Source organism: Ambystoma mexicanum, chromosome 8, assembly GCF_040938575.1.
Source record: "Ambystoma mexicanum isolate Mex_15411 chromosome 8, UKY_AmexF1_1, whole genome shotgun sequence".
NCBI classification, from domain to species: Eukaryota; Metazoa; Chordata; class Amphibia; order Caudata; family Ambystomatidae; genus Ambystoma; species Ambystoma mexicanum.
Genome location: NC_090929.1, coordinates 226,948,954 through 226,975,951, shown reverse-complemented (window position 1 = coordinate 226,975,951; position 26,998 = coordinate 226,948,954). Strand labels below are relative to the sequence as shown.

At 46.9% G+C, this 26,998-nt stretch overlaps 1 protein-coding gene across 5 annotated transcripts in view; it reads right to left on the bottom strand.

The window, feature by feature from the left end:
- The window catches only part of STRBP (spermatid perinuclear RNA binding protein), a 1,497,608-nt gene that overhangs the window by 323,173 nt on the left and 1,147,437 nt on the right, over window positions 1-26,998 (bottom strand). For all 5 annotated transcript variants that reach the window (XM_069609636.1, XM_069609639.1, XM_069609638.1 and 2 more), the window contains one exon: window positions 22,182-22,322. In XM_069609636.1, the coding sequence (XP_069465737.1) occupies window positions 22,182-22,322 (141 nt within the window). The remainder of the gene's footprint in view (window positions 1-22,181; window positions 22,323-26,998) is intronic.

Here is a 26,998-nt window from a genome sequence, read left to right as displayed (position 1 = left end):
AGCGGCTGGGCGCTCCGCCCGTCCCCCAACCACCACAGCAAGAGCCACAAGTCCAGAAGGAGAAGTGGCATTAGAGGCAGTACTCCAGAAGGAAGAGTGGCAATAGGAGAACTGGTAGCAATATCCCTCACAGCCACACTGGGGAAATGAACGTGCTGACTCCTGCAACAAATCACCTGGGACTGTTTAACACACTAGCCCAGCCGCCACGGAGTGCTGGACCTGCCTCACCCCTACATATGCACCCAATGGCAGAGCCAACTCCCTCAATAAGATGGTGCAGTGAATGCTGGTATGGTATTCATGCATGCAGCAACACCGCCGGACCTGAGAATCAGCGGTGAGAATAGTGAACCCGCCTGAAGTTGCCACCTGGAGCATCAGATAGTGGTAGAAAACAGAGCCTTAACATGCAAGGTGGACCACATTCAGGTCTGACTTGACAAGCATTGGGAGAGGCTGGACGAAGTGGAGGGACGAGTATCCACTATAGAAGAGGAATCATCATCCATATCCAGGGAACTTACCCAAGAATAAAACGGGCCTTGAAAGATCTGACTGATAAACAGGAGGACCTTGAATCCAGATTGAGGAGGAATAACTTAAGAATTGTGGGAGTTCCTGAACCCATGGAGCAGAGATTCAAGGAATCCCTGGTTGAAGAAATGAAGTGCACTGGGAACTGAGGATTTCTCAGTTGTGTTTATAGTGGAACGACCACACAGAGTACCACGCGGTAAGAAACCGATACCAGGGGCCCCATCATGTCCAATTATAACCAGATTGTATAACTATTGAGACAGGGATCTCACCCGCCGCAAGGCCAGAGAAAAAGGATCTGTAACCTACAAAGGAGACACTATCATACTCTTCCCGGATTTTTTGGACAGGGTGCAAGCATCACAGAGGACCTTCATAGAGGTCAAGTAAAGACTGCGGGAGAAAGGCATACGCTATGCCATGATGTTCCCTGCTAAATTGACAATAGAGCACGAGGGACGAGCAATCTTTTTTCACACCCCAGAGGATGCCAACAGCTTTCTTGAACAATTGCCATGGAACCCCAGACAGAGGGGGAACAACGGGTGACACTAAGCTCACTGTGATGCACCCTAGCTGGTCGAGAATGGGCGACAACCAGTAGGAAGTCCAATTCAGCAACATCTGGGCACGAGTGATTATATTATGAGGGTGTGGTGGATGGCTGGGTATCGAGTTGCCCCTCAACCGAAAGCTTAAGTGTGTTAACAGGGGAGGGTGGGGGAAGTAGCTGACAAGTTGGGGTTGTCAGGAGGAAGAGAGGGAGGGAGTTACGATTACTGACATGTTGTTGGTGGGAAAGGAGGGAAGGGGAAAACAGGACTAGTGGTGCACAGGGGTATAATATGTCACTTTATTGCGCTGGGCCACGTGGAACCAGATGTAGAAAGGTTACGCAAACAGATCTAGGACAGGGATGCTGACATGGGAAAATCATGTCTGGCTCACTCAAACGTCACATGGAATGCGAGAGATTTAAATTGCCCGTCCAAATGTCGTAAAGTCCTGCTATATATGCAAAGACACCAGGTGGGAATTTGCGTTCTTATAGGAAACGCATCTCACTCCAGAGGTAGAATTCAAATTTGGGAAAGAATGGGGATGCAACCGCTACTTTTCCTCATGCTCGCCATATGCCAGGTGGGTGTGTATACTAATCCACAAGTCCACTGGGTTCCGAATGACTTCTACCAGTGAAGATAGGGAGGGGCGGGACCTGATGCAAGGTATCATACAAGGCAAACTGTACACGCTGGTCAACTACTATGGTCCGAATCAGGACACCACAGGTGCGCTTGAATGGATTGACACCCAACTGGGTAGGCTTACACCCGGGGAATTAATCTGGGCAGGGGACTTAAATGTGGTCATAGACCAGACCCGGCATTGTACTGGGGGGTTCCACCAGCAGGTACCCAAAGGGACTGGCACGTTACAGGGCATGTGCCTGACATGGGAGGTTAGCGGTGTGTGGAGCATCAGAAATCAAGAAACATTGGAGTACACAACACTCATCAGTCCACAACTCGGCATCTCAGTTGGATTTCTTTGTGATATCTCACTCATTGGTGAGCAAAGTGACAGAGGTGAATATCTAAGGGCACACACTATCAGACCATGCCCCAGTATTGCTAGAGGTCGAGCTAACGGACTGCAAGGAGAGGGCACCCTGGGTAATTAAGAGTGAGGTGCTGACGGACGTACTGGCAGGTCTGGCAGGAGCAATAGACACATTCTTTGAGATTAATGAGGGATCGGTGGGATCGCCTGGGGTTCTGTGGAAAATCTTTAAATGTGTAATACAAGGGGAATGTATATCGAGGGAATCCGGGATATTAAAACAGATGAGGAGGAAATTATCCAATGCTGTGGCCCACATTAAGAAACTGCAATCCGGGGCACCCACAATAACGGAACAAGCAGAGATTAAGAAACATCTACAGTTATTCAACGACCTGGAGCTCAGAGAAGCCGAATTCCTCGCAAGGAAAAGCAGGGGGTGAGGCAGTATGGGGAAAGCCAGAAACAGGGTAGGAGGCTCGCTAAACTAGACAGTCTCAAGGACCGGTTCCCCTCCATAAAAATACTCAGGGAGGTCAGGGGGGGGTGGGTGTCAGATTTGCAGACGTAGAGATAGTCCAAAAGTTCTGTTGTTTCTACAGTCAGTTATACTCCTCCCATATTCAGGTCTCAGTTGGCCCTATATTGGTGTACTCAGGAAGAAAGGGAGCGGTTGGGTCATCAGATGTCCCTGGAGGTGGTACATGGATCTATTAGTACTCTCCCCTCTGGGAAGTCCCCCGGGCCCAACGGATTCACAGCAGAGATCTATAAGCAATGCGCTGGGAAAATCGCTCTGTACTTACCAAAGACTCTGGGTAAGGCTCTTGTAACCAGGACTCATGTCTGGCAGAGAGTCTCCCAGGACCCCCCTTGTTATTTGCATATCTCAAGTAACTTTGGGTCTCACCCTAAGTTACTAGTGGAATCCAGACATGGACCCCTTGCTCACTATTCCTAGAGAGGCACAGCTACACCCTACTGATGAGGTTCAACCAGAACGAAACACGTGTCTGGGGTTGCTGTTGGTACTCTTGTTCAGAGGAGAATTGCCTAGCATTTCGGTGCTGGACTGCCCCAGGGCAGGACAAAGACTGATATGTTTGGGATATTTCTTCTCTGTGAAAGATAGTGAGCTAAAGACTCTGGGTAAGGCTCTTGTAACCAGGACTCATGTCTGGCAGAGAGTCTCCCAGGACCCCCCTTGTTATTTGCTTACTTCAGATGGTTCCATCAAAGCCTACAAGACGGTCGATTGCTACAGTCTCTAAGAGAAGCGTGGTAGTGGTGCAATTTAAACCAGAGAAAGCCCCCAAATTAATGCTCTTCTTACAGCCCCATATCCCTCTTCAACCTTGACAATAAAATCCTCGCCAAAATATTGGCATCTCGGTTAGCACCCCTGATGCAAAAAATGGTAAAAGCAGACCGAGCTGGATTCATTCCAGGGCGGTCCACCTCACATGATATAAGGAGAAAGTTTGGGTTGATAGCTGCGGTACAGCAGGAGGAACCAATAATAGCGGCCTTACTAGATGCTACTCAGTGGAATGGCCCTCTATGGTGTCACTGCTGTATTCACTACCAACAGCTAAGATAAGGGTGAATGGAAAGTTCATGCCAAACATAAAGCTGGAGAGAGGTAAATGGCAGGAATGCGGCGAGAGTAAGGGAGAGGCACCTGCACAGAGGAGTTCAGTTATACAAATACAGGGTGCTATATGCTGACGATATGGTGCTGTTTGTCAGTAACCCCAAACGCAACCTAGACCCAGTGAAGCAGGATGTCATTCCATTTGGGGATTTCTCTGGGTTTAGAGTGAATGCTACCAAATCGGCAACAATCCTGGTGGCAACACAGTCAAAAGCGTCCACAGCGCTTGCACAGGTATTCCTCAAGAAGGAGATGCTGCAGGTTACTGAAGAGTGTGGGTATGTTGCCTGTATACTCCACAGTCCAAGGGCAAAGTAAGAACAATTACAGTGACACTGCACCAAAATGTTCCAAGGTTGTATGCCTGATTGCTTGCAGTTTATTATGTAAAGAGTCAGCCTGACGCGTGTTTCGAGCAAAAGCGCTCTTCATCTGAGGCTGATTGATCGTGAACCATATTTGTCATGCGAATCAATTGAATGTAAATAGATCATAAGTAATATAACCCAGGAACAGATCAAAGAAGTACAAACGGGCGGTTATACATGTCAATAGGCCATTAATACAAGTCCATATATGTGCAATGCATTCAATGGTAGATATTCAATTCAAAAGCATTTATGAATTAGTCATCAATGTGTTCAAACATAAAATAACCAAAGCATCACGGATGAGCATATAATCCAAACATAACAATGGGCAGAGAAAAGAAGAAAGACCAAATTTGGTTAGTGGACATCCAATAAAATGAAACGCGCCATTGGATGGGCACCAAAGTAGGAAACTAGCCATAGTCAGGTCACTGAAAATTATATAAAATACCTTGTGTCTTTCAGAGGTCACTGAATGTCTCTATAAAGAAAATCGTATACACAATAATTCAACATTTGTTGGAATTCATGACTTAATATATTTCCACAACTGGACTCTTTGAAAAAGAAAAGCGGAAGCTTGAATTTACCAGACAGGTGCTTAGCCTGCTGGAACCCTTCCGGGTGCTCATTTACTAAAATAAAAGAGAGGACATGCCTATGTCTATTGGGTCCTGTTCCTGCTAACGGGGAGCACGGACCAGTACAAAGATGGGTCGGGGGTTCCAATGCACTATGGACCACACCTGGTACTTAGGGGTCAATATTGCCCGGGTCCCAGCTATACTGTATAAATATAATTACCATAAGTGCTTGAGCAGGCCAAGTCCGCAATGGATAGGTGGGGAACCTGCCCCTACACCTCTACGGTAGAATCTCCCTGGTTAAGATGGTGTTACTGCCCCAGTTCTTGTATATTTTTCTCTATGTCCCAAAGGCACTACTTAGTGAATATTCCCATGATTTAAAATCGGCGACGCTGAGGTTTGTTTGGGCAGGGAAGCAGGTCAGAATATACTGGGATAAACTGACGGCGCTGATACAGGGGCGAGGTCTAGCACAGTTCGAAACGTACTGCAACTTAGCCCAAGCAAGCTTCCTTCTCTACTGGTTTGGTGAGCAGGAAGACAGATTCAATGTAGAAGTGGAAAGGGTGATAGCAGCACCATTCCTGCTATGGGCAATTAGCACCCGATAGGTCATACCACGTAGATAACATGGTGGAATTGACATGCAGGGCATGGTCACGTAGCAAACAAATCCGGGGGAGACGTTTTATACTCCCCAGAGCTGCCAGACACATACATACCTGGAATCCCCCTTACTAGCGAACCTGGTTATGTCACTCTCATGAAGCGACTATAAATAACTTGCTACAGGGAGCTTTTTCCAAATGGGCAATTCATAACATTGGAAAAGTTAACGATGGCGGTACTCAACGCCTTACATATGTTTCTGTATTATAGGCTGAGAAACTCTATAAAGCAATCCAGGGTAGCCATAACATTAGAGTGGCCTCGTCCATGTACGCCATGCACGTCAACACAACACCAGGGCAGGATCAACTGCCTCATCCAGGGAGAAATGGGGACTATCACTGGGATGTGAGATCTCGGACGAGACATGGATGCACTGTTGTGACGGGACGCAGAAAAATCGCTCTCAAAGCCCCATTTAAGTTAATTCACTTTAAATACCTGCACCAGTTCTACTACATGCCTGACCAGCTCTGTATGTTTTTTCCAGAGGCCCTGGGGGGGATGTGTGAGAGGCCACAGCACTACAGCAGACTTCTTGCATGCAGCATGGGAAGTGTTAGGAAAGATTTCTTAATTGTGGGTCATTTTCCTTTCATGTGGCAACCCCTAAACTTTTTGCTGTTGTTTTCACCAGGATCTAGACTTTGCCAGAGAAGTGCAGCCTTCTGCCGCACTCCTCTGGGCTTTCGCTCCATTCTTAAGGGGAAACGGACATGCCCTTAAGACAGTCAGTACCGGGAAACATTGTTTTCCGTAGTTCTTTTATCATGTTGCAGCTTTCACGCAACATGACACAAGAGGGCACTGTAAGCTAAGTTACTGCTCTCTTGGGTCTCTAGTCGTCTACAGGCCCTAGATACTCTCTTTGGATTGGTAATGAACGGTGCAAGTGAATCATGGACGGGACTGGTGGCAGCAATCGTTTCTTTGTGTTTTTGAGCTCCTTTTGGCGTTAAGGCGCGTTTCTCGCGTTTAGCCCAAAATGATGGCCTGGCTCCCAAAATGGCCAGACCACGAGTCTCTTTGTCCTGTCCGCTGACCGTCTTGCCCCCTTCACCTTCCCCAGGTCAAGCCGACCCGGGTCCTTCCTTATTTGGGCATGTACTTTCCCGCGAAACACAGATGCTTTCGCAGGCTTCTACAGGTCTTGTGTGTGCTCCAGGATGTGGGATGAGATGTCTGGTCCCAATACACATACTTGGTGCCAGAGAGTCTAGTGTGTCGTGAATGCCTGGGACCACCGTGGTCCGCGATAGGTCCACGTATGGTGTGAGTGTTTTGTGAGCAGATCTCCCATTGGGTCCCCTCCGTTTTGGCGCGAAGGGAACCGTGGATAAGAGGAGGCTGGAAACACCACTACCATGTCGATCTCCTGAGTTCTCACGAACGAAGGAATACAGGAGCCAAGTATCCTGCAACTACGAGGCTGAACCGAGGAATCGCTGGTGACCCGCTGAAGGACTGCTCCTCTGCACTGCTGTCGCTTTGTGAAACCCTTTCTACCTCTGATCGAACGAGAAGGCCTGTACTGGTACTTCGACCCCTTGGAATAGTGGGAACAACTATTCTCGGCATCTTCACCATCTCCTGCACGTAAGCCTTCGGAAGTGTCTCTGGGCCATGCAGCAGACTGACCAGCCTACCCAGGAGTCTTGCTCTGTAGCCACCGTCAGGTTGTGTTGTATTACAAGTCCTTGTCACTCTCGCATGATTCGTACACTTGGCATTCCCAGGTCTGAAGTGAGTAGTGTACATTGGTCTGAAATACACACGGCCACTCCGTTGCCCTGCTGTGGTAACAAACTGTGCGGGTTCACTGCGTTTGGGACATCCTCAACTCTAACTTCTGCTGCTGTGGAATCTACACGACGCCGAGACGTCCCCTGCTCGTAGCTGAACCTGCCAGCACCGAAACTGACGCGGAGAAGCCTGGGTCTGCCTGCATCGGGGACCGGTGAGTAGCATCGCTAGGAACTGGTCGCCCTCCTGCAGTAGCCCATAGCTTTTCCCTGCTGTGTCTAACAGCACACCTTTCCGTACTAGCGCTCTGCTTCTGCCCCCAGTGGAAGCTGCGCTTGAGTCACGGAGCTCTGCTCATCTTCATTTGTTCACCGAACTGAACTGCCTGATTCCCTCCAGGAGACTCCTCTTTTGCCCGTTGGCACCCGCGTGTGCAGGTACTTTTGAGCACAAGGCTCCACTCTTCGTAGGGCTCAGACTTCCTTTTAGTTAGGTGCCTCTGAAGGCGGACTGGGTCTAATTATTATTCGCACTGCCTGTTTTCCTCCCCATCTAGGTGGTCTACACATTTCGTGAGTCTGACTCGTTAGACTCGTTTGTATTTGTATATATATTGGATTTGATTGGTATGTGTTGGTTTACTTGAGTTTTATTGTGATTTCTCGCTACGGTCAATGTTACAAAGGCCTTCTAATAAATGTGTCTATATTTTTAATATAGCACCTGCTTGGAGTAATTTGTAAGTGTCCTTGCTTTGTGTGCTCATTGCAGGCTTTCAGTCACCCTCACCCCTCTTGAGACCTAGTCTTGACCGCCGCGATCGCTACCCTGATTGGTCTGGCTTGTCCAGAGGTTACCCTGTTCCAAGAAACTAGGCTGGCCTTCTGAACCTCTGCCCCTCCAGGACAGAGTTCAGAAATCCATTTTAACAGGAATGGCCCCTGATCTCCACCTTCTGGGACCAAGTTTTTGAAATACTAAGTGAGATACTGGTTGACAGATTGGAACGAAACCCGCTAGCAGGGCTACACAAAACTTATACCCAGAGGGATGAGAAAATTATTGGGGCTACTTTTGCTGTTAGCTAAAAGATGGGTCGCAATGGTGTGGGGGGGTACACAATCACAGAAGGTGGAACAACTGAGAGCCGATATTTTGTGTTGTAATGATGTAGAGTCTGATTAGTGTTTTAACAAACCATCGAGCTGTCACAGGAGACATATGGGGTACAAATATACATCACCTGTTGACACACTCCCAGGACACAAAATGGAAGCCTGTTACAAACACCTAGGAATCAAGGAAATTAAAATGACAACAGGAAAGGCACCACCAATAATGGGTGAAAGAACACTATCCAATAGGAGGAAAAAGACACAAGACTTTTCAATGGTCCGATTCGAGATGCTAAAGACCTGTGCACAATGCGACACAAAACATATTGCATGCACACTGTGATGCTATGATGTATAGTACTTGGGGGGGAGGAGGGGGGTTCCTAATGTTGGCACGGGGTGCAGGCTGAGCTATAAATGCCAATAAAAAGAGTTTAAAAAAAGAAAAAAGCTCCTTTCTCTGGCTTTCAAAATAATGTTTCAACCAAAACGTTCACAAAGGTCCCCCTCTGTTGGGATCAGATGTCTCACGATACAGTCCACACAAAGTTGCAAGGGGGCACCCTTAACCAACCTCAATATATATCGGGTCTCCCTTAATCGGGTTCGGACCACTTTCGGATGCCGAAGTCTTTCGAATGTGTGTGGCTTTGTTTACAGACCACTGCAGGACCACTTTGATTCAGTGTTCACTATTTATTTTCACTCTTGCTGTTTGTTCACCCTTTAGCTTCAAACAATGCACCTTTCACTGAGACTTTTGAATGGGCTACTTCCTTTCACTGGACCATTCCGTTATTTAGTATTGGTTATCTTTCAGCTGTATTTCACTTTAAAGTTTATTCACGGGTCTGCCTTTCTTTGCGATATGATGTTGCTACTTTATTCACTTTAGCACACACTGGTCTCTCAGGTCGTTTGCCAACTACCGGCTGTGTGCGCTTCTTATTTGGCGCTTTCCGATTTTCGAGTCAAGGTTAGTACCGCTGGCTTGACCTCGCCTCCCCAACTCTGCCGCTCACCCAGGAGGGTCGCTAGCATCCTTGAAACACAATGCACTCCTAACTTGTGGGAATGGGACTTCTCGACGCGTCTTTTGCGGCCATTTGGAGCCAACAACCTTCAATATGGAAGCCTCAGGGTTTTCGACCTGCTACTCTTGTGCCTTGGTCTGTTGCTCTACTCCAGGTGTGCGTTTGTCTGGGAAGTTCTGCTCGTTCTCGTGTTCCACCTTGCTCAGAGTGTCTTTAGATGTTGTCTTTTATTCATGTGAGGAGAGCTAATTGGTATCAAGTGTATGCACTTAGGGTAAAGTGCCTGACTTTGCCTGACACCATTAACTGAACATGTCAGTACGGTGTGAGAGAGTAAGTATGGTTACTCTCAGTCACCCTCTTCCTTGGCCCAGTGTTTGTGTAAAAAGGGGTTTGGGGAGGAAAGTTGGGACTTTGGGGTAGATGTACAAAAAAGGGGGGAATACTGCATCTCACCATCGGCTATCTCACCCCTACTCCCTGAAGACCCCACACCCACTAGTCCACCCCAAGGGTCTGGATCCAAAGATGATGGTCATGCCCTGGCCACCGAGAGAAAGATCCCCCTCTGGGACGAACGGGTGAGATACCCTCTGGTTTCTCACAGAAGCACATCACAAGAGACCAATGCAAGGAGGCAGGAAGCTAATGGGGAGTGGGGGCAATTTGACAGTAGGATCTACAAACAACTAGGGGAGGAAACCGGTGGAAGAAGATTGCACAGCCTCAGGTTAAGAGGGGAGTGGAGGATGTGTGGATCTTGTTGTTAGGGAGGTGCCATTCCTTGAAGAGTAGGGTCTTCAGCTTCTTCCTGATATGTAAAAGCAGGAGTGTGAATCTGGTGTCTATAGGGGGAAAGGTCCAGAGTGCTCAGGAATAAAACAGAGATGGCCTGTCATCTGGTTATTTCATTCCTGCACCGGAGTTGAAGTCTGCACATGTCCTTGTTTCTGATGGATCGTATGCTTCTGGAAATGCTGAGTTTCTCAGCAAGGTAGCTTGAGGCCTGGATGGTGACGGTCTTGAAGATGATGTAGCAGGATTTGATGGGGATGCATGCTTGCAGCGGGAGTCAGTGCAGCTCAATGAGAGTCTGGGGGATGTGGTTGAATGTGTGCTGTCCTTAAAGACTTTAAAGTTCAAAAAATCCCAGCCAGCCGAGCAGCACAAAGGAGAAAAGTCCCTAATGTTCCCCAGAGTGCAAACAGAAAGATAAAGTGTCAACCAAAAGGGGTCCTTTCTCAAGAGATGCCTCATCACCCTTCACAGTTGGCCCAAAGGGATGTGCCTCGTCCTGCACCCCTTTTTTCTGGCTGCAGGCAATTCCAGCTGCAAGGGCACAGTTTTTGGGCAGCTCAGCTTTTTGGGTGCTCCAGACTGTTGCCTCCTCAGGGCTATCCTCCTGGCTCATTCCCTGCAGGCAGGACTTCCTGATAGGCTAGGCCCAAGCCTGTCACTTACTGGTTAATTGAGTATGCTCTGGTGCGGTTCGAAAGAGAAGAGTTGCCCTTTGTGTTCCTTCATCTTCATCCTTCTTGATGGTTCTTCTGCATCCTATCTACACCTGTGATAACCTTTGTGCACCCCAGCATAGCAGTGCTGTTTCGTTCGTCCACTCGCCTCTATGATCTGCACTGGACTAACTTAGACCTGCAAAACCTCCCTAACTAAGGGGGTTGCCCACTCCTCTCTCTCCCGTCTACGATGGTCCAGCACTACCCCCACTTTTGCTGCTCAGTCACTACCTCTCCCTTTTGATAGCATCTTCTCCTCAGACCCGCAATTATCAACTCCGATGCATCTCTCCTTTTCGATAAGATTCTCCCCAATCTCCAAGCCTTCTCTTTTATTCTACTTTGCACCAATCCTCTCCTCTTCGATCTCGACTCTCTCCCAAAGACAAGTTCCCAATCTGACCTTCACAACTCTCCTCCAAGAGTATCCCATTTCCTTCACATGCCAACAGTGCTCCGATAACCCTCCTCCTCCTTCAATAGCCCTCTCTTCTTTCAATCTCTGTATCTCTCTTCCAGTTTCAAGACCACTTTCCTAGAATCTCCATTTCTCTTCTCCAAATTCCATATCATTTTCCTCTCGATGCCATCACCCGTCAGCCTCTTATTGTTTCGGACTCTTCTCTACACCGATTTCTCCCTTGTCCTCCAACACCACAATATCCTCCATTCATAACTGTTCCACCCTGACAATAGATTGTATGGTAATTGATCCTATTGTTAATGAACACAATAATAATGGTTGTCATTTTGGGGAACAGTTATGAATTCCTTTTCCCCATGTGTTTTTAGCATGGTTTTCTTGTCTTTTAGCATTTTGGATGTATGTCACGTTATGATGAGTTGTGTTTGAATGTTGCACCATGAATGGCAAGTATGTGTGATGATTTTTTAGCCCTTTTTAGGCATATTGTTGCTGCTGTTTTGCTATGTTTAAATGATTAGTGTTTAGTAATTTGTGATGTATTCACCAGTTTTCAAATGTTTTGTATCACTTCAAATACCTTTTGATACATCATTATGAATATATTTTTCTCTGGACACATTTTTTCTGTTTATTGATGTAATTATAATACTCTGGTCCAGAGGCTAGAGTTTTCCTGCTCCTTTCAGTTTTTCGCCAATGTTTCCATTGCCTGCTTCCATCTGTGACCATCTGTTACCTTAGTGCGGGAATAAATGGCCTGGAAACACTGGTAATGGTGGGAAGCTAGATGCTACATTTGTAAATACTTTGCTATGGTAACTGCTACGGCTTTCACAGGAGCGTGACAATGGGCTGCATTTACTTTCAGCGTGACAATGGGCTGCATTTACTTTCAGTTCCTTGCATTTAACACAAGGAAGTATTCCTTTGGCTGCATGTGACTTTGAATCAGCAGAACCTCTGAAGTCCAAAGGGGGATAACTCATAATGAACAATGTTTTGTTTGGCATAAATACTGCAGAAACATCTTGATTTCCCTGTTCTTTGGGGATTGTGTATTGCTGAAAGTTTGTCATCTTAGAGGGAAAGGCTTCTTTCCCTACATGGCTCGTTAGGGTGTGGCTAGAGGGAGCTTTAAGCTGCCCTCCATCTAATGGGGGCTTCTCCTGTGGACTCCATGTGGGTCTATGGGTATACCGATCAGTCCCTGGAGGGTGTAGGCTGGTGTCTTGTGACTGTCCCTTGCCCCAGGGCATGGGCCTTATGACAGACTACATATTATCTCGGGGCAGGAAGTGCTATAAGATATAATCTTTAACAGTTAAACAGCAGGATGAAAGTGATCATTTTCCTTTACGCTTGAAATGGAATTAAATGATGCCAGCTAACAATCTTGTGGCTTGATCGCAAACTTGCAGCCTTAATGAATGGTGATCATTTTAAATCACTATTAGATGAGATAGTTCTTCACCCCAGGTCAGATCTACTGAAGGTATATGAAAGGATGGTTAATGGGTTTATCACAACAGTGCATAATTGGGTGAATATAAGATTAAAGCACACAATACACACTTAACATTTTTTTTTTATTAAAAAGGACGAAATTAAGAAGCTCCATGTACCACTATTTGGGCAATCCAATTCGGACTCCTTCCTAGCAACTTACTGCAATTTAGAAAAGTAAGATTGGAATTAGCATACATTTTCAAAGCCAAACTGCTACACAGCAAAGACACACATTGATGTATGGAAGCTAACCAAGAACTGCTTAACAGGTGAAAGAAGACTAACGTCGTTGCCTCGGAGTACAAAAACAACCTTACGCTAACTCATGAGTCTCACTGATAATCTGAAAATCTCAAGATCTTGGAATTAGGGGGCAATTAGCACCTTGCTTGATGGTGCTCATTCAAATGTTCACAGTTGGACATACACACTTCATGGAGTACCCAGACAACGTCTCATTGCAAAAGAGTTCCGATACTAGTCATCACAAAAGACCCTCCTGCAGAAATGAGAAACTAGCACCGGATCGTCTTACTTTATGTCCTTGCAAAGATGGAACCAGTTACTTAACTGCAACTGTTGTTCTCCAGCATGGGTCTGGCATGGATTCACATGCTCATGAATATTAACCGTTTGGAGTTTGGAGGGTACGATATTGCGGTGGACTGCAAGGAGGTGCATGCAAAGGCCAGGGTGTACTCAACTCTAAAGTGCTACAGACACAAGTGGAAGAGGTTCTGTCTGGTGCCGTGCACAGAAGATTAACCCTCTGCGAATTACGGCCCCTCAAGTGCTGCCGTACCGGCTGTCGCAGGCCAAGGCGGGGCTAGCTCACGCTTCCATCAAGATCCATTTTACAGCGATTTCACGTTACACCAGAACTACGGGACGGTCATCCCTGTGGTCTCATCGCCTGGTGAAGGAATTTATGAAGGAACTGTTCCGATCGTTCCCTCCGGTGAAGGCTCCGGCCCCGGCATGGGAGCTCAACGTGGTGCTGACCAGGCTCATGGGGCCGCCATTCGAGCCCCTGCATTCGGCACCATTGAAATTTCTGTCGTGAAAAACAGCGTTCCTTGTGGCCATCACCTCCGCACGACGAGTGGGAGAGATTCAGGCCCTATCCTGCAAGCCTCCATACTTGACTTTCCACGAGACGAGGGTGGTGCTGAGGACGCACCCCTCCTTCATGCCTAAGCTGCCGTTGGACTTACACCTCAACGAGCCCTTGGTGTTGCCAATTTTCTTCCCATCACCTTCGTCGCCGGCCGAGAGGACTTTGCACTCACTGGATGTAGCTAGAGCACTGAAATTCTACGTGGACCGCACAAAGAGTTTTCGGAAGACATCACAGCTTTTTGTGAACTTTGGACCTGTGAATCAAGGGAAGGCCCTCTCGAAGGCTTCCATTTCCAGATGGCTCTCTGGCTGCATCATGCACTGTCATCGGTTGGCAAACCGACCGTTGCCCGGCCGTCCGAGAGCCCATTCGACCAGAGCCATCGCTGCTACTACGGCGTTCTTGTCTGGTGTGCCCCTGCTAGACATCTGCAGGGCTGCTACGTGGAAGTCAACGCACACCTTCACGAAATTCTACTGCGTCGACCGGGATTCCACGGAGGAGTCCAGGGTCGGCCAAGCAGTGCTGCGCAACCTGTTCGCCTGAAGGTGGGCCTGGTGAGGAGGTAAGAGTTGCTTAATGTTGAGTTTATGTAATGCTTAATGTTGAGCCTTGCCACCTCCCGTGGTTGTGCAGGTGTATACTGTTATGTATTCTTATATTCATGAGCATGTGAATCCATGCCAGACCCCATGCTGGAGAAGGAACAAGTTACTTACCTGTAACTGTTGTTCTCCAGCATGGGTCTGGCATGGATTTGCATGCAAACCCTCCCTCCTTCCCCTCTGCGGCTCTTCACTTGGTCATACTGCCACTTTACGTGCTATCAAATCTGAGGATGGCTGCCAGGGGCGGGGTTTAGGAAGAGGGCAGTCATTGGCTGAGGGCAGTATGACCCAGAGACCACTGATTGGTTACTACTAAGAAAGAAAGATCAGAAACGAAACTGATACTGATTTTTTCTTTACCGAGGATTCCCAGCCTGACGATGGGGAATATTCATGACCATGTGAATCCATGCCAGACCCAATGCTAGAGAACTTTGATAATCCTTCTCCACACGGCTTCTCCCCTTCTGCGGGAAAGCCTGCTCGACGGGCGCTACCTTGCAGCACTCTCCGGCGATCGTGCTGAGCCTCGCAGATGCAGACTGACAGCGATGGCTGTTCGCCTTTTTCTCCAGGGGCTTCTTTGACTTGCACTACTCCTCCGGCAGGCTCCCCAGGAATTCAGCAGGCATTCCGATGTCTTGTCTGCTACTGCTCTCGCACGGCTCCTTTTTCCACTGCCCTGTTTCAATGCTCCCTTTGCAGCTTCATAGTTCAACCTTTTATACACCTGTGGTCCAACAATGGACTGCAGGTGTGCCCCATCAATTACTGTTGCCCGACTCATAAGTAGTACATGCCTGACCTTCATGCATCTTCTTTGTCCCAGTACCAACGTGGTGAGAGGAGGTCATCTTTACTACTTTCAGTTGCTTCTTCTTCGTCTCAGTACTTGAATGTATTTGAGAAGGTAAATGTAAGGGAATACTCCTAGAATAACCCATTCAGGTCGGAGAAGTGTGAGAGAAACCTGGCAGTACTCCCATGCCTACTTCGCCGGGATCCTCTGCTCAGATGGCCAGGGAAGGGCTATCTCTTTTTGATCCCGACCCTGGGGGTGGACAAGCAAGGGAGGATCATCTGAGTGGAGGGTCTTTGGGGATCTGGGATGGAGTGCCGACAGGCGAGACATGGTATCCCCTTTTCCTGAAACCGAACCCCCCTTACACCCGCTCTACCTTTGTGGGCTATTGTGACCCTAGCCCCATACAAAAACCTACACTTCCTCTGCAGGCCATTAGAAGGAATAAGAAAAGACACACTGCCCCTTTAAGATCCAACTCACTCAGAGCTAAAGGACATGCAGGTCCAGATAATTGGGTAATGGAAGGTCAGGCAGGCTCTACACTGACCACACACCTGCAGCCTGTTTATCTACTGCAGATGTATGAAAGGTGAGGCATTCAGCGGTACTGAGAGCACCATTTGTAGACACAGCAACAGGGAGGCTGCCTGGCTGAGTCCAGCAGGGTATCCCTGACTTGCAAGGAACTGACTTTCTGGAGGCGAGCAGCAAGGAGGCAGAAAGAAAACCAGCTGGCAGTGACTGACGAGCAGGCACGCTACCCTGTGGCAGAGAAGAGGCTATGGGGTGAAGAGGCGAAGGAGCCGTGTCTCCAGGGATCCAGTGTGGTTAAAAAGGGAAGGCCTTGGACAGGGAAACCTTCCCTTATGTAAGCAGGGCGTGCTTGTTCTCCTGCCATGGCCAGGCATGTCTGAGGGGCAGGTGGCGAGACTCTGACCTAATGCTGCAGTGTTCTTGAAGCAGATAGCCTAGAAGCCCGAGCAAAATCACAGCTGGTGAGTCTAAAGTACAGGGAGACTCGCAATGTGATGCACGCGGCTAAATACTATGTAGCGAGTATAAGCAGAATGTAAGGAAATCCATTATTGCAGTCATCCACGATTGTGAGACAGTCGGATAATGCGGATTGGGAAAGAAGAAACACAGAGTATCTGAATGAAGGCGTGGGAAGGGAAAACCCATTGTCAATGCCTTCAGAGTGAAAGTACTGTATGCGGCAAGATAAATGAATAGAACAAAATGATCGAGTGATCGTGTAAGGAAGATTACGTTGTCGAAAGTATTGGTGGACTGAAAGATGGAAAATGACATCCCAAGACAAGCTGTGTGAGGTACGAAGTGTGAGCAAAGAAGTGCTGTCATTCGAGAAACAGTGAAAGCCGGTAGAAGGCTGTACATGAGAAAGGAACATTTTTAAAGGGCCAGAGCAAATAAAGCCCAGCCAAGCCTTTTAAACTAAGTGAACTGACAAGCTAGAAGGCCCAGACCACGGGTTGCGCAACCTCTATTTGGTGGACTGTGAGGTCCGACAACCGTGCCCAGACCAGGGGGAGCCTGAAAGTGGAACACAGAGGTGGGGAAGGGAACGCCAGAAGTGTTTGTGAATAACTACAACAGCTACACCTAAGAGCTGAGTCTTGGGGAATGGAACCCAGAGTCTAAAAGGTACTATGGACATTAAGGGAAAAGAAAGTGTTGCTTTATGAGTTCATGCAAGAGAAGCCTAAGAAACTAGCAGGACATTTGTTGTTTTTGCATCTGGAAAACCAAACAAGAGGATTGTGAAGCTGAGCATAACAAGAACTGTGAGCCGTTATGGTACTGTGACATTTACGTGGAGTGAATCCTGAAAGCTTGTGTAACTTTACTCCTAGAGTGTCTGCAACTTGGTGAAGGGAGCCATGTGAGAAGCTCCTGAAAGACCCAGTCATATGATTTTGGAACACGTATGTGTTTTAACATTCCAGCACATTGTTAGTATTAGTAGGTTGTGACACAGACAGCATTATACTTTGGACTTTTAGAAATACTGCCTCAGCGCGAGTTGGGCGGTAGCCCTTAAATGCGGCGGTAGCGCTATTACCGCTGCATTGAAGGGTCTGTCCAATCTAGAGTCTGGCAGAATTTACCCCCAGCTGGGGGTAAATGCACCGGAAAAATGTACATTTTCGGGCGCCATTAGCGCATGCTAATTGTGCCAAAAATGCCCCATTGGGTCCAAAGGACCCAATGGGGAATACCCATTACCGTCCAACCCTTGATCGGGCGCTAATAGCGTCGGACCAGGTGGCAGTTACGCTATTAGCACCAGGATACTACCCAACTCGTGATGAGGCCCACAGACTGGCGTTGGATACATCAACTCCTCTCTTAGAGTTAGGGCAAGTTAGGCGTTAATCCCACCCTGAAGTTTCAAATAAAGGTTTTCCAACTGGATCTCTTGCGTCTGTGTCCAACTGTTGATGCCATGTCCGTCTCACAAAGGGTAGGTTGATCATCACAAAGATAAGGCGGATACCGTATTTTATCAAAAGGGATTTCATCTCCACCCTTTCTCTTCCTCTGTTTGACCCATCTAGGATGATCATATCCCTTACCCTTCGCAGGGATCAATGAACAAGGTGAGCAATAACCCATAACCACTTCTGGCATAGGGTTTCCTATAGGAAAGGAGGATTTGGAATACCATGCCTGACTTATGGGCAACCTACCTCCAATCCCGAGGACCCTCTATCCAGGTGATCCTCCCTCGCTTGTCCACCAACAGGGTCAGGATCCAAAAGTGATGGCCTTTCACTAGCCACCTGCATATAGGATCCTGAGGGAGTAGATGTGAACATCCCTAGGTTTCTCACAGAGAGGACTGGAACCTTTTGAACTGCAAAAATGTGCACACCCCTTTAAATGTATTTAATTTATGCACACGTAGGCGCGTGGCTAGACGTGACCGTGCACGCTAACCTCGCCCTACGGCACCGAGCTTAGACCCTAGTGACGCGCATATGGAACGACTGCCCAAAACGCATGTATTACTTAAGGGGTATGGAGAGTGGGTCGTATGGAGGAAAGAGGACTATGGACTAGGTGTACCGTAGTCACTATGGTGAGGAACTTGTTCTTACTCCTACGTCCTGTACCCTTTCCTCCATTCTGTATGGGTAAGTCTAACGCATCATAAAATCACCGGGAGGGGGAGCAGGCCCACTACTTTATGCAAACAAATATCGAGCACCGCCTGGCCAAAGGCTGTGCTTTCCCACGAGCTGGCATCCATACAGTAATGTCAGCAAAACGGCAACAGAGCAGCCCATGTGGCTGCTTTGCTTATTACATCCCAGGAGATGGCTGAAATGCAAAAGCTGTTGCTTTTGCTCCCACCAACTGAGCTCTGATGTCTACTGATGGGGGCTTTCCTTGCACTTTGTAAGCCTCCGATATGCACAACACCATCTACCTAGCAATGGAGGCTTTTGCCGCTTCACCACATGGAGAGCCACATCCAAACGTCACAAACGGAGCATCTAATGTCCTGATGGGTTTAGTTCTGTCTAAATAGAATTTCAGCAACCGCCTAACGTCAGTGCATTACCCTATCATTACCTGCCATTGTGTGTTAGGGAAGAATGTGGGCAAGACTATCTCCTGATCTGTATAAAATTCGGAGACTACTTTAGGTAAGAAAGCTGGATGGGTAACAGCACCACCTTCTTTGAAGAACATGGTATAGGGATTTGCCAATGCATGTATTTCGCTGATGTAACCACGAGCAAAAGTACCGTCTTTAGAATCACCATTTTTATATCTGTTGCCATAGGCTCGAACGGCTCATGCGCCAGCACGGCTTGCACCATGTGGAGGTCCCATGAAGGCCGAGGCATCCTGACCAGTGAGAACAACTGCAATAGACCCTCTAGGTACATACTGACCACCGGATTTGCAGACGAGAACACAAGATATGAATTCCTATATGCCCCGATCGCTGCTAAGTACGACCTACAGGTGTCGACCTGCACTCCCGACTGAGCCAGGTAAGCTCAAAAGGAGAGCACATTGTTCACAATGCAGCTTAACGGTTGCACTCCTTTGTCGCTTGACCAGTGACAAAAGATTGTCCATTTGCTCTTGTATTAAGACCTTGTGGAGGCCTTCGTAGCTCCCTGTATAATGTTTAACTTATCCTCTGATCGCTTAAGATGCGCCAGGGTCAGGTTTTCAGGAACCAAGCTCCAACGCCTGTGGGTTAGTTTGAAGAACCGCTCCCCTCTGTTGGAACAACAGCCTCTCTGACGGCAGTAAGGGAAGGTGATTGTGACAGGACAGCCTCACCAGATTGGAGAACCATGCCTGGAGGGCCACGGCGGGGGCTAGAAGGATCAACCTGCAATTCTTGCTTACTATGAACTTGCCGATATCCCTCTGCAGTAGGTGTGTTGGAGGGAACATGTAACACGTCTTTTTCGAGCAGTCTATTTGGAATGCATCTCCCTTGGAACCCCTCCCCTGGCGTTCGCAGGAGGCAAGCCTGTCGCACTTGGAATTGCTGCTTGTGGCCAACAGATCCATCTCCGGCTGTCCCTACATCCTGAACAGCCTCTGTATTGCCTGCCTTGCAATCTCCCACTCGTACGATGTGCCGATCAACAAACTCTGTCTGCCTCTGAATTGTCCTGGCTTGGGAGATGGACAGCCCATAACCATGAGCCTTGCTCCATAGCCCACTCCAACAACTGTATGGCTAGGCCGCACAGGAGAGTCAACCTGAATGCTTGTTCAAGCAAAACATTGATCTAGTGCTGCCCGTAAGAATCAGCACCACACAGCATGTATCGTCAGCCAAAAGATTTCCATGCCAAAAGATTTGCCTTCAACTCTAGGTAATTTATATGCCTCTCCCTATCTTTGCCTGTTCACAGGCTGTGAGCCGACGGAGATCCCAAAGTCGCAACCCCACCTATCTAGTGAAGAGTCTGTGGTTATTTCTACTGAATGAGGCGGGGGATGTGAGGGAGCTCCCACCATCCAGTTGGACGACTCCTTCCAGCGCAATAGGTCCACCCTGAGACCTGAGGTATATCGACCTTGCTTGACTGGGAGTCTGACTCTTGATCCCAAGAGGAAGCAAGGTGCACCTGAATCTTTTGAGCCTTGCTAGCGGCACTGATGGTATGCATGTGGCTAGGAGCCCCAACAGGTGCTGCTACCAACACATGGTCATGCAATTTTTCCCCATGCATTTTTTTTACTGCCGCCAAGCTATCCCTCCGCCTCTCTGAGTAGGTAAACCTCTGCCAGTGACCGTATCCCAGAGGAAGCCGATGAATATCAGCCTCTGAGTAGGGACAAACTCTGATTTCTTTTCATTGACAGAAAGCTCCAATTCGAACCAGAGGTTGATCAATGCATGCATCGTCAGGGATGCTTTCTGGGGCGTACTCGTCCTGATGAGCCAGTCGTCGAGATAAGGGTAGACATGGTGACCCCCAGTCCTCAACAGACTGGCCACCGCATTCATGATCTTCGTAAAGACTCTGGGCGCAGCATTCAGCCCAAAAGGGAGAACCCTGTACTGAAAGTGCCTGCCCCCGACAGAAAATTGTAGGAACTTCCAATGGGGTTGCCAAATCGGTATGTGTAGATATGGGTCCTGCAGGTCCAGCGCAGATAGCCATCCCCTGCACTCTGCAATCTGAGTCAGTGCTACCATTTTTTACTTTTGTAGAGGTTGAGGAATGATAGATCCAACACCACTCTCAGGCCTGTCTGGATCTTCTTTTGGATAGCGAAAAGCCTAGAGTAAAATTCCTTGCAAGCTTCCACAGCAGGTACTTCCTCCACTGCTTGGCACTAGACCAAGCACTCCACTTCCATGAGCAGTGCTGGGGACCCAATCTGCAAAAGAGGGGAAGAAGGAGCAGGATGAGGGATAGGGAGACGAAAACCCCCTAAAACCACAGAAATTAGGCATCGATCTGAGAATAGCCAACACCATTGCTGTTTGTGCAGAGCCACTCTGCCCCCCACAGGAGACTTGTGGACCTAAATGGGGCAGTCGCTGCTTCTCTGGTACTGAGGCCGCTGAAGAGGAAGGGGCAAATAAAAACCCTTGTTGCTTCCTCCTGTGGGTAGGAGAGTGGTCTGACTGTCTGGACCTCCTCTCCTGGGAGCCCTTAAAGCCGCCAAACGAGAGTGGTGTGCTATCCTGCCTTCCCTGAGATTCGAGAAGCTTTACTCTGTTGTCTTGGTGAGCACTGCCAAGGACTTTACAGTCTGCCTGCTCGTCTTCTTTTTGGTGAGCTCCTAATTCAGAGATGCACAGAAGAACTCACTTCCCTCAAAGGCGAAGTCCAACATTTTCTTGTGCACATCAGTCGTAAACCTGGTGGCATGCATCCAGGCTGACCTTAGATCCACGCTGATGCACATGCCCAGACTAGCCGTATCTATGTGAGCTAGAGGGGATTCCAGGAGGTCCTGTGCTATCGTCTTAGCCTCATAGAGGTCTGACTTGAACGCTGCTCGCTTCTCCAGCGGCAGATCATGGGCGAAATTAAAAATTGTAAATCTGGTACTGAATTGAGAAAGATGATCCATGTTGGGGTAGAAACGGTTTTATTTCCTGGTTGTAGGGTGGAGGGTAAATTAGAAGTAGCGGACTTCCTGTATGTATTCATGGCATGACCGTAGAGATAATTGTAGATACAAGCAGCTATAGAAGTATGTTTTTTAGAAATCCATGAAGGGCTCCATCAACAATAGCACGAGGGTGGGAATGAGAATTAATGCAGTGTTCACAATTAAGATAATTGCATATTCCACATTCTTCAGCCTTGTTAAGTTCCCATGTTCATTTGTATAACTAATGAAACAGTACAAATTTGCTAAAATGCGTTCTTTAATTCCTACAAAGGATTAACCTTGGATTCCTTACCTGAGAAATTATCTTTTTTTTCTTAATGTTTGCTGCACTGGGTCCTGAAAAAAGCTTTTCCAGTGCAGATAAAGCAGCACTTGCTTTTGCAACCTTCTTATTCGGTCCGGCACCTCTGAATTTCTGGCCATCTACTTCCACCTAAAAGTGAATAGTGGTGTCAAATATAGGTATATTGTACAATTTTGAAAAAACGAATGTTATATGCAAGTTCTCTGCAGAATTTATTTAACTGCTATTTTCACACAACTTAAACAATTAAAGTCTAGTGGCATGCTTCTGTTTTATGTGCAATGGCCCAAATAAAACCCCAGCTAGTGGCCACATTTGCATTTCTCGAAATCTCAGGCCATTCCCATATATTTTTTTATTGTGCCTCCATGTGCCATCATTTGTGTCAGTAGCTGATCCACATTCACTCTTGCTTTGATAAATATAACAATCTTCTATGGTTCTTGGCTGTTAAAGGTGACCTGCAAGACTGCAAAGAAGGGGATAAGCCTAATACTTATGCTTACAGATTCTTTTTCCTAGAATGGTGCTTCTAATTTGCATTCGTACTGGTGTAACAGTATTTCTAATTGGAATCATTCACGCTCGCACTGAATTACTAATTGTCATTAATTCTCCTATCTCACTATTTTTACGTTTTAATAGCACCAACCTTTTTATATTCGCCTCAAATGAATTTGCTGAGATTTTCCTTACACTTTACATAAACTTCTTTAAATTGATTAAAGCAGCTGGGGATGGGATGCTGCAGTGCGGAAGGCCCCGGATAGCCTTAATATGTATTGTATATCATCCCTATTCTTTAAAACTACATGAGATAATTTAAGCTGTAACTTTAACCTGTTACACGGCAAACTAGTTAATTGCAGTGAAGTTAAAGATGCACAATGTTTGAATGGGTGTGTCAGTATTTCCTACAGACATCATTCCTCCTAAAACATATTTGTTAATTGGAGATATGTATTTTGTGCTATCAGGGACATTATTAGGTACATATTTCCAGTGCACTCTTTTGATACTTGGAAAAAACAACCTGCATTTTTGGGCAGGGCTTTCCATCATGATAGACCGGATTCCCACAATGGTAGTGTGGTTGAGGAGTCTGGCATCACTCTTAGGAGTAAGCAGGGGTGATAACAAGGTACAGTTAGTGAAACAAAATCCAACAAAGGTCAGTCCACACAGTATATTTACTTATACATATACTCCTTAGTCATGAATCAAGACATATTCAAAGGAAGGTAAATTCTTTCAACTACAGAAATTGAATACGAAATCCATTAAAGGCCTATACAGCACATGAAAATGCCCAAGCTATTTATAGGGACTTTAAAAGTGAACGTCATTTAAAAAAAAAAAAAAAAAAACCAAAAACTATTGCTGTGCCAGGAAACCAATTAATACCTTAGAATTATATTCACAAATACCTTTGGTGAAGAAGTCGCAACATAGTACTCATCATTTCTCGCCCTTCTACCTGTCCCAATCCTAGGCAGAAGAGTTCCAACTCAATTTGGAAAAAACAAGTTGTGACTGGAATCTTTCTTTACAGTTTTAAATGTTATTCAATTAGACCAGAGAAATTATTCACTAGATATGGTTCAAAACATCTCTCAATTCTTAGAAATATTTGAAACAAAAAACTAATATATACTTAAACAAACAATATATACAAACTCATAAGAAATATTTGTGTATGAACACATTACTGGTTTCAAAAAGAATTAGTGGACTAGATGCAAATGCTATGCATAGTTCTAGACAGATCGGTTCTTCTTATTAATCTCTCAAACCTATCGCTAAGGCCGTTGCTACCTACCTAAGCTGAACCTCTCAAGTAACCGTAAAAAGGGTTTATGGACCTAGCCACAGAACAGCGGTCTACGTCTAACACAGCCCAACAAGAAAACATAAGCTGTGCTGCCACGCTGTTGGGTGTTGGAAATGTTCAACAGCTGGCTCAATGTTTCGGTGGCTTTGATGGTACAACATCCGCCTTCCTCAGGACCAAGATTTTATAAAACTTGGACCCCTGAGGACCAAACAAAGTTAAACTCAGAACACTGCATAGTGTGAAACAATCAAACCACCACTGTGATCATATATAAAAATTATTACTAAAAACTCACACCACATGTATCAACAAGTGACTGAAAATCCCTTCAACAAAAGAACATTAGCTTAGTTAGGACATCACACTGTGTTTGGACGCTGGGCTTGCATTGGGATTCCCCATTGGGAAGTGGAAAAAAGGCCTACCCACATTGCCATATTTGTGGACTTACCCTCTCTAGTGTGAGGGGTCCTGATTCTTTAAAGAGTAGAGAAGTCGGGCCTTCCTAGGCTCAAATAGATTGCCCTCTTTCTCAGCCAGAAAGCGACTTCTGAAAATAGCCGACCAGGAAGTTAACCAAAAAGTCTGGGTCACTACAATAAAAGGAAGGTAGAGTTGTTCACAGAAAAAATGACTACAAGTTTCGCCTCCTAAAGGGCAGACATGCCGGCAAAGTCGTCAAAGGTTTTTTGGGAAGTGCCTCTTTGCTTGCAGCAATGCCTAGATTCACAGTAGCTGCTGATCTGGTAAAGTTTCTTAGTTGCACTACATCAGACAGAGCTAAAGCAGCACAAAGAGATAGATGGTTAGTGCCACATACCTGGTAGAACAGCATACGGCCAGGGTTACAGGCAACAGGCTTACCCGTGTTTTAATAAACAGGACAGTGTTTCCAAGTGTAATGGTTGGTGCAATGGTGATCGCGCGCAGGTCTCTAGCTGCACTCACAAAGACCTCTCAAATACAAATCCGGGCTCCACACTATAAAGGGGAGCCGAGGAAAGAAGAAAAAATGAGGAGGGAGAGTGAAGGGAGGAAGAGGGAAAGAGAGAAAGGGAGGAAAATAACAAGAGGAAAGGGACACAGTCACTAGCTATATGCTGCCCTTCTCGATTTCACAAAAAAATGAAAGGTTGAAGGAGAACCCGTGTTCAATGCAGTGTTACAACAAGGTTGCTTTCCTCCCGAGTCCTATGCCTGCCGTTCCTCGTGTGTGCCTGTGGCTTGGTCGTAAAAGCAACCGAGAGCAGTGCGGACACAGGGAACACTATAAAATATCAGTTCCCAGAAAGTGAAGAGGGAGTCGCACAAAAGCTGTGTTCCAAACCAAATCCGCCATGTTGGAGTGACCAAAACCGCATCGGATTAACATAAAAAGCAATCTGATATTAGATTCACTGATCAACAATTATATCTGAAACTACAGATGGGGTTAAATATACCATCAAAAATGCATTCCCAGGAACATTGAGGTAAATGTCAGGGTTGCCTTTGGTGAAGGTAAGCTAACTTACTATATGTGATTAGTTCAAAGCAAACACCAGTTGCTATAAGTGTATTCATTAAAATAGAAAATATCTAAAAGCACATATCTTGATCGCTCTGGATGAATGGGCTCTCGGACGGCCGGGCAACGGTCGGTTTGTCAACCGTTGACAGTGTGTGATGCAGCCGGAGATGGAAGCCTTGGACAAGGCCTTTCCATGGTTCACAGGGCCAAAGTTCACGAATAGTTGAGATGTCTTGCGGAAACTCTTTGTGCGTGTGTTAAGTAGCAGGCTGGAGACGTGCAGTTATAAAGAAGAACAAGTTACTTACCTTATTTGGTAACGTTCTTTCGATGGGATGTTCGTCCGACGTATTCCACATCTATAATAGGTAATGTCCACAGCTGTGCTGCTTCGGAACATTTTCGGCAGAGGGCTTCCTGCGTCGATGGTGTTGATCCGTTGTCCCTCGAGGGCCTCCATCGAGGGTCAACGTCACCGGATGTTATATATAGGACGCACGGCGCCCCTAGCCTCAGTTGTAGTTTTTCCCAGAACGTGTGGCACCAATCTCCTGCCAGTATGACCGCAGAAAGCCTTGCGGAAACGTAAACTGCAATCACATAGGAAATTCTGTGGAGGGGCAGGCTGGGAGGGTTCGATGTGGAATACGTCGGAGGAACATCCCATCGAAAGAACGTTACCAGATAAGGTAAGTAACTTGTTCTTCGAGGGGATTGTGTCCTCCGACGTATTCCACATCTATGACAGACTCCCAAAGCAGTACCAACGTATGGAGGTGGGAAAAAAAAAAATTGAATTTTAGAATGCCCAATCAAATGGCTGAATAGAGGACTGCCTTACCAAAGGCCAAATCCTGGCCATGGATGGAGTCCAAGGAATAGTGTCTCACAAAAGTATGGACAGAGGCCCATGTAGCTGCTTTGCAAATATTGCGGATAGGAACGCCCCTCGTAGAGCAGTGGAGGCAGCCACACCCCTAGTAAAGTGAGCCTGTAAAGCTACTGGAGGGTCCTTTCCCTCCAAGCGGTAACACTCAGAGATCTTCAAAATGATCCATCTGGACAAGGTCTGCTTGGAAACAGCCTGACCCAAGCGCCTTCCAGCATACCCAACAAAGAGCTGATCGTCCACTCTGACCCGGGACATTCGTGAGAGATAGAAACTCAAAGCTCTCCTAGGATCCAACCTATGGAGCCTCTCCTCGTCCTTTCCAGGATGTGGAGGAGGATAGAACGCAGAAAGAATCACCTTCTGGCTCAAATGGAATTCCGACAACTTTCGGAAGAAAAGAAGGCCCCACCCGCAGGACAACCCTGTCCTTATGGAAAACAGTAAAGGGTGGCTTGGCGGAAAGTTCCTGCAACTCACTCACTCTGCGTGCGGAAGTAACCACAACTAAAAACACAGATTTAAAGGACAACAGTCGCAACAGACAAGAATGTAAGGGCTTAAACCGAGCT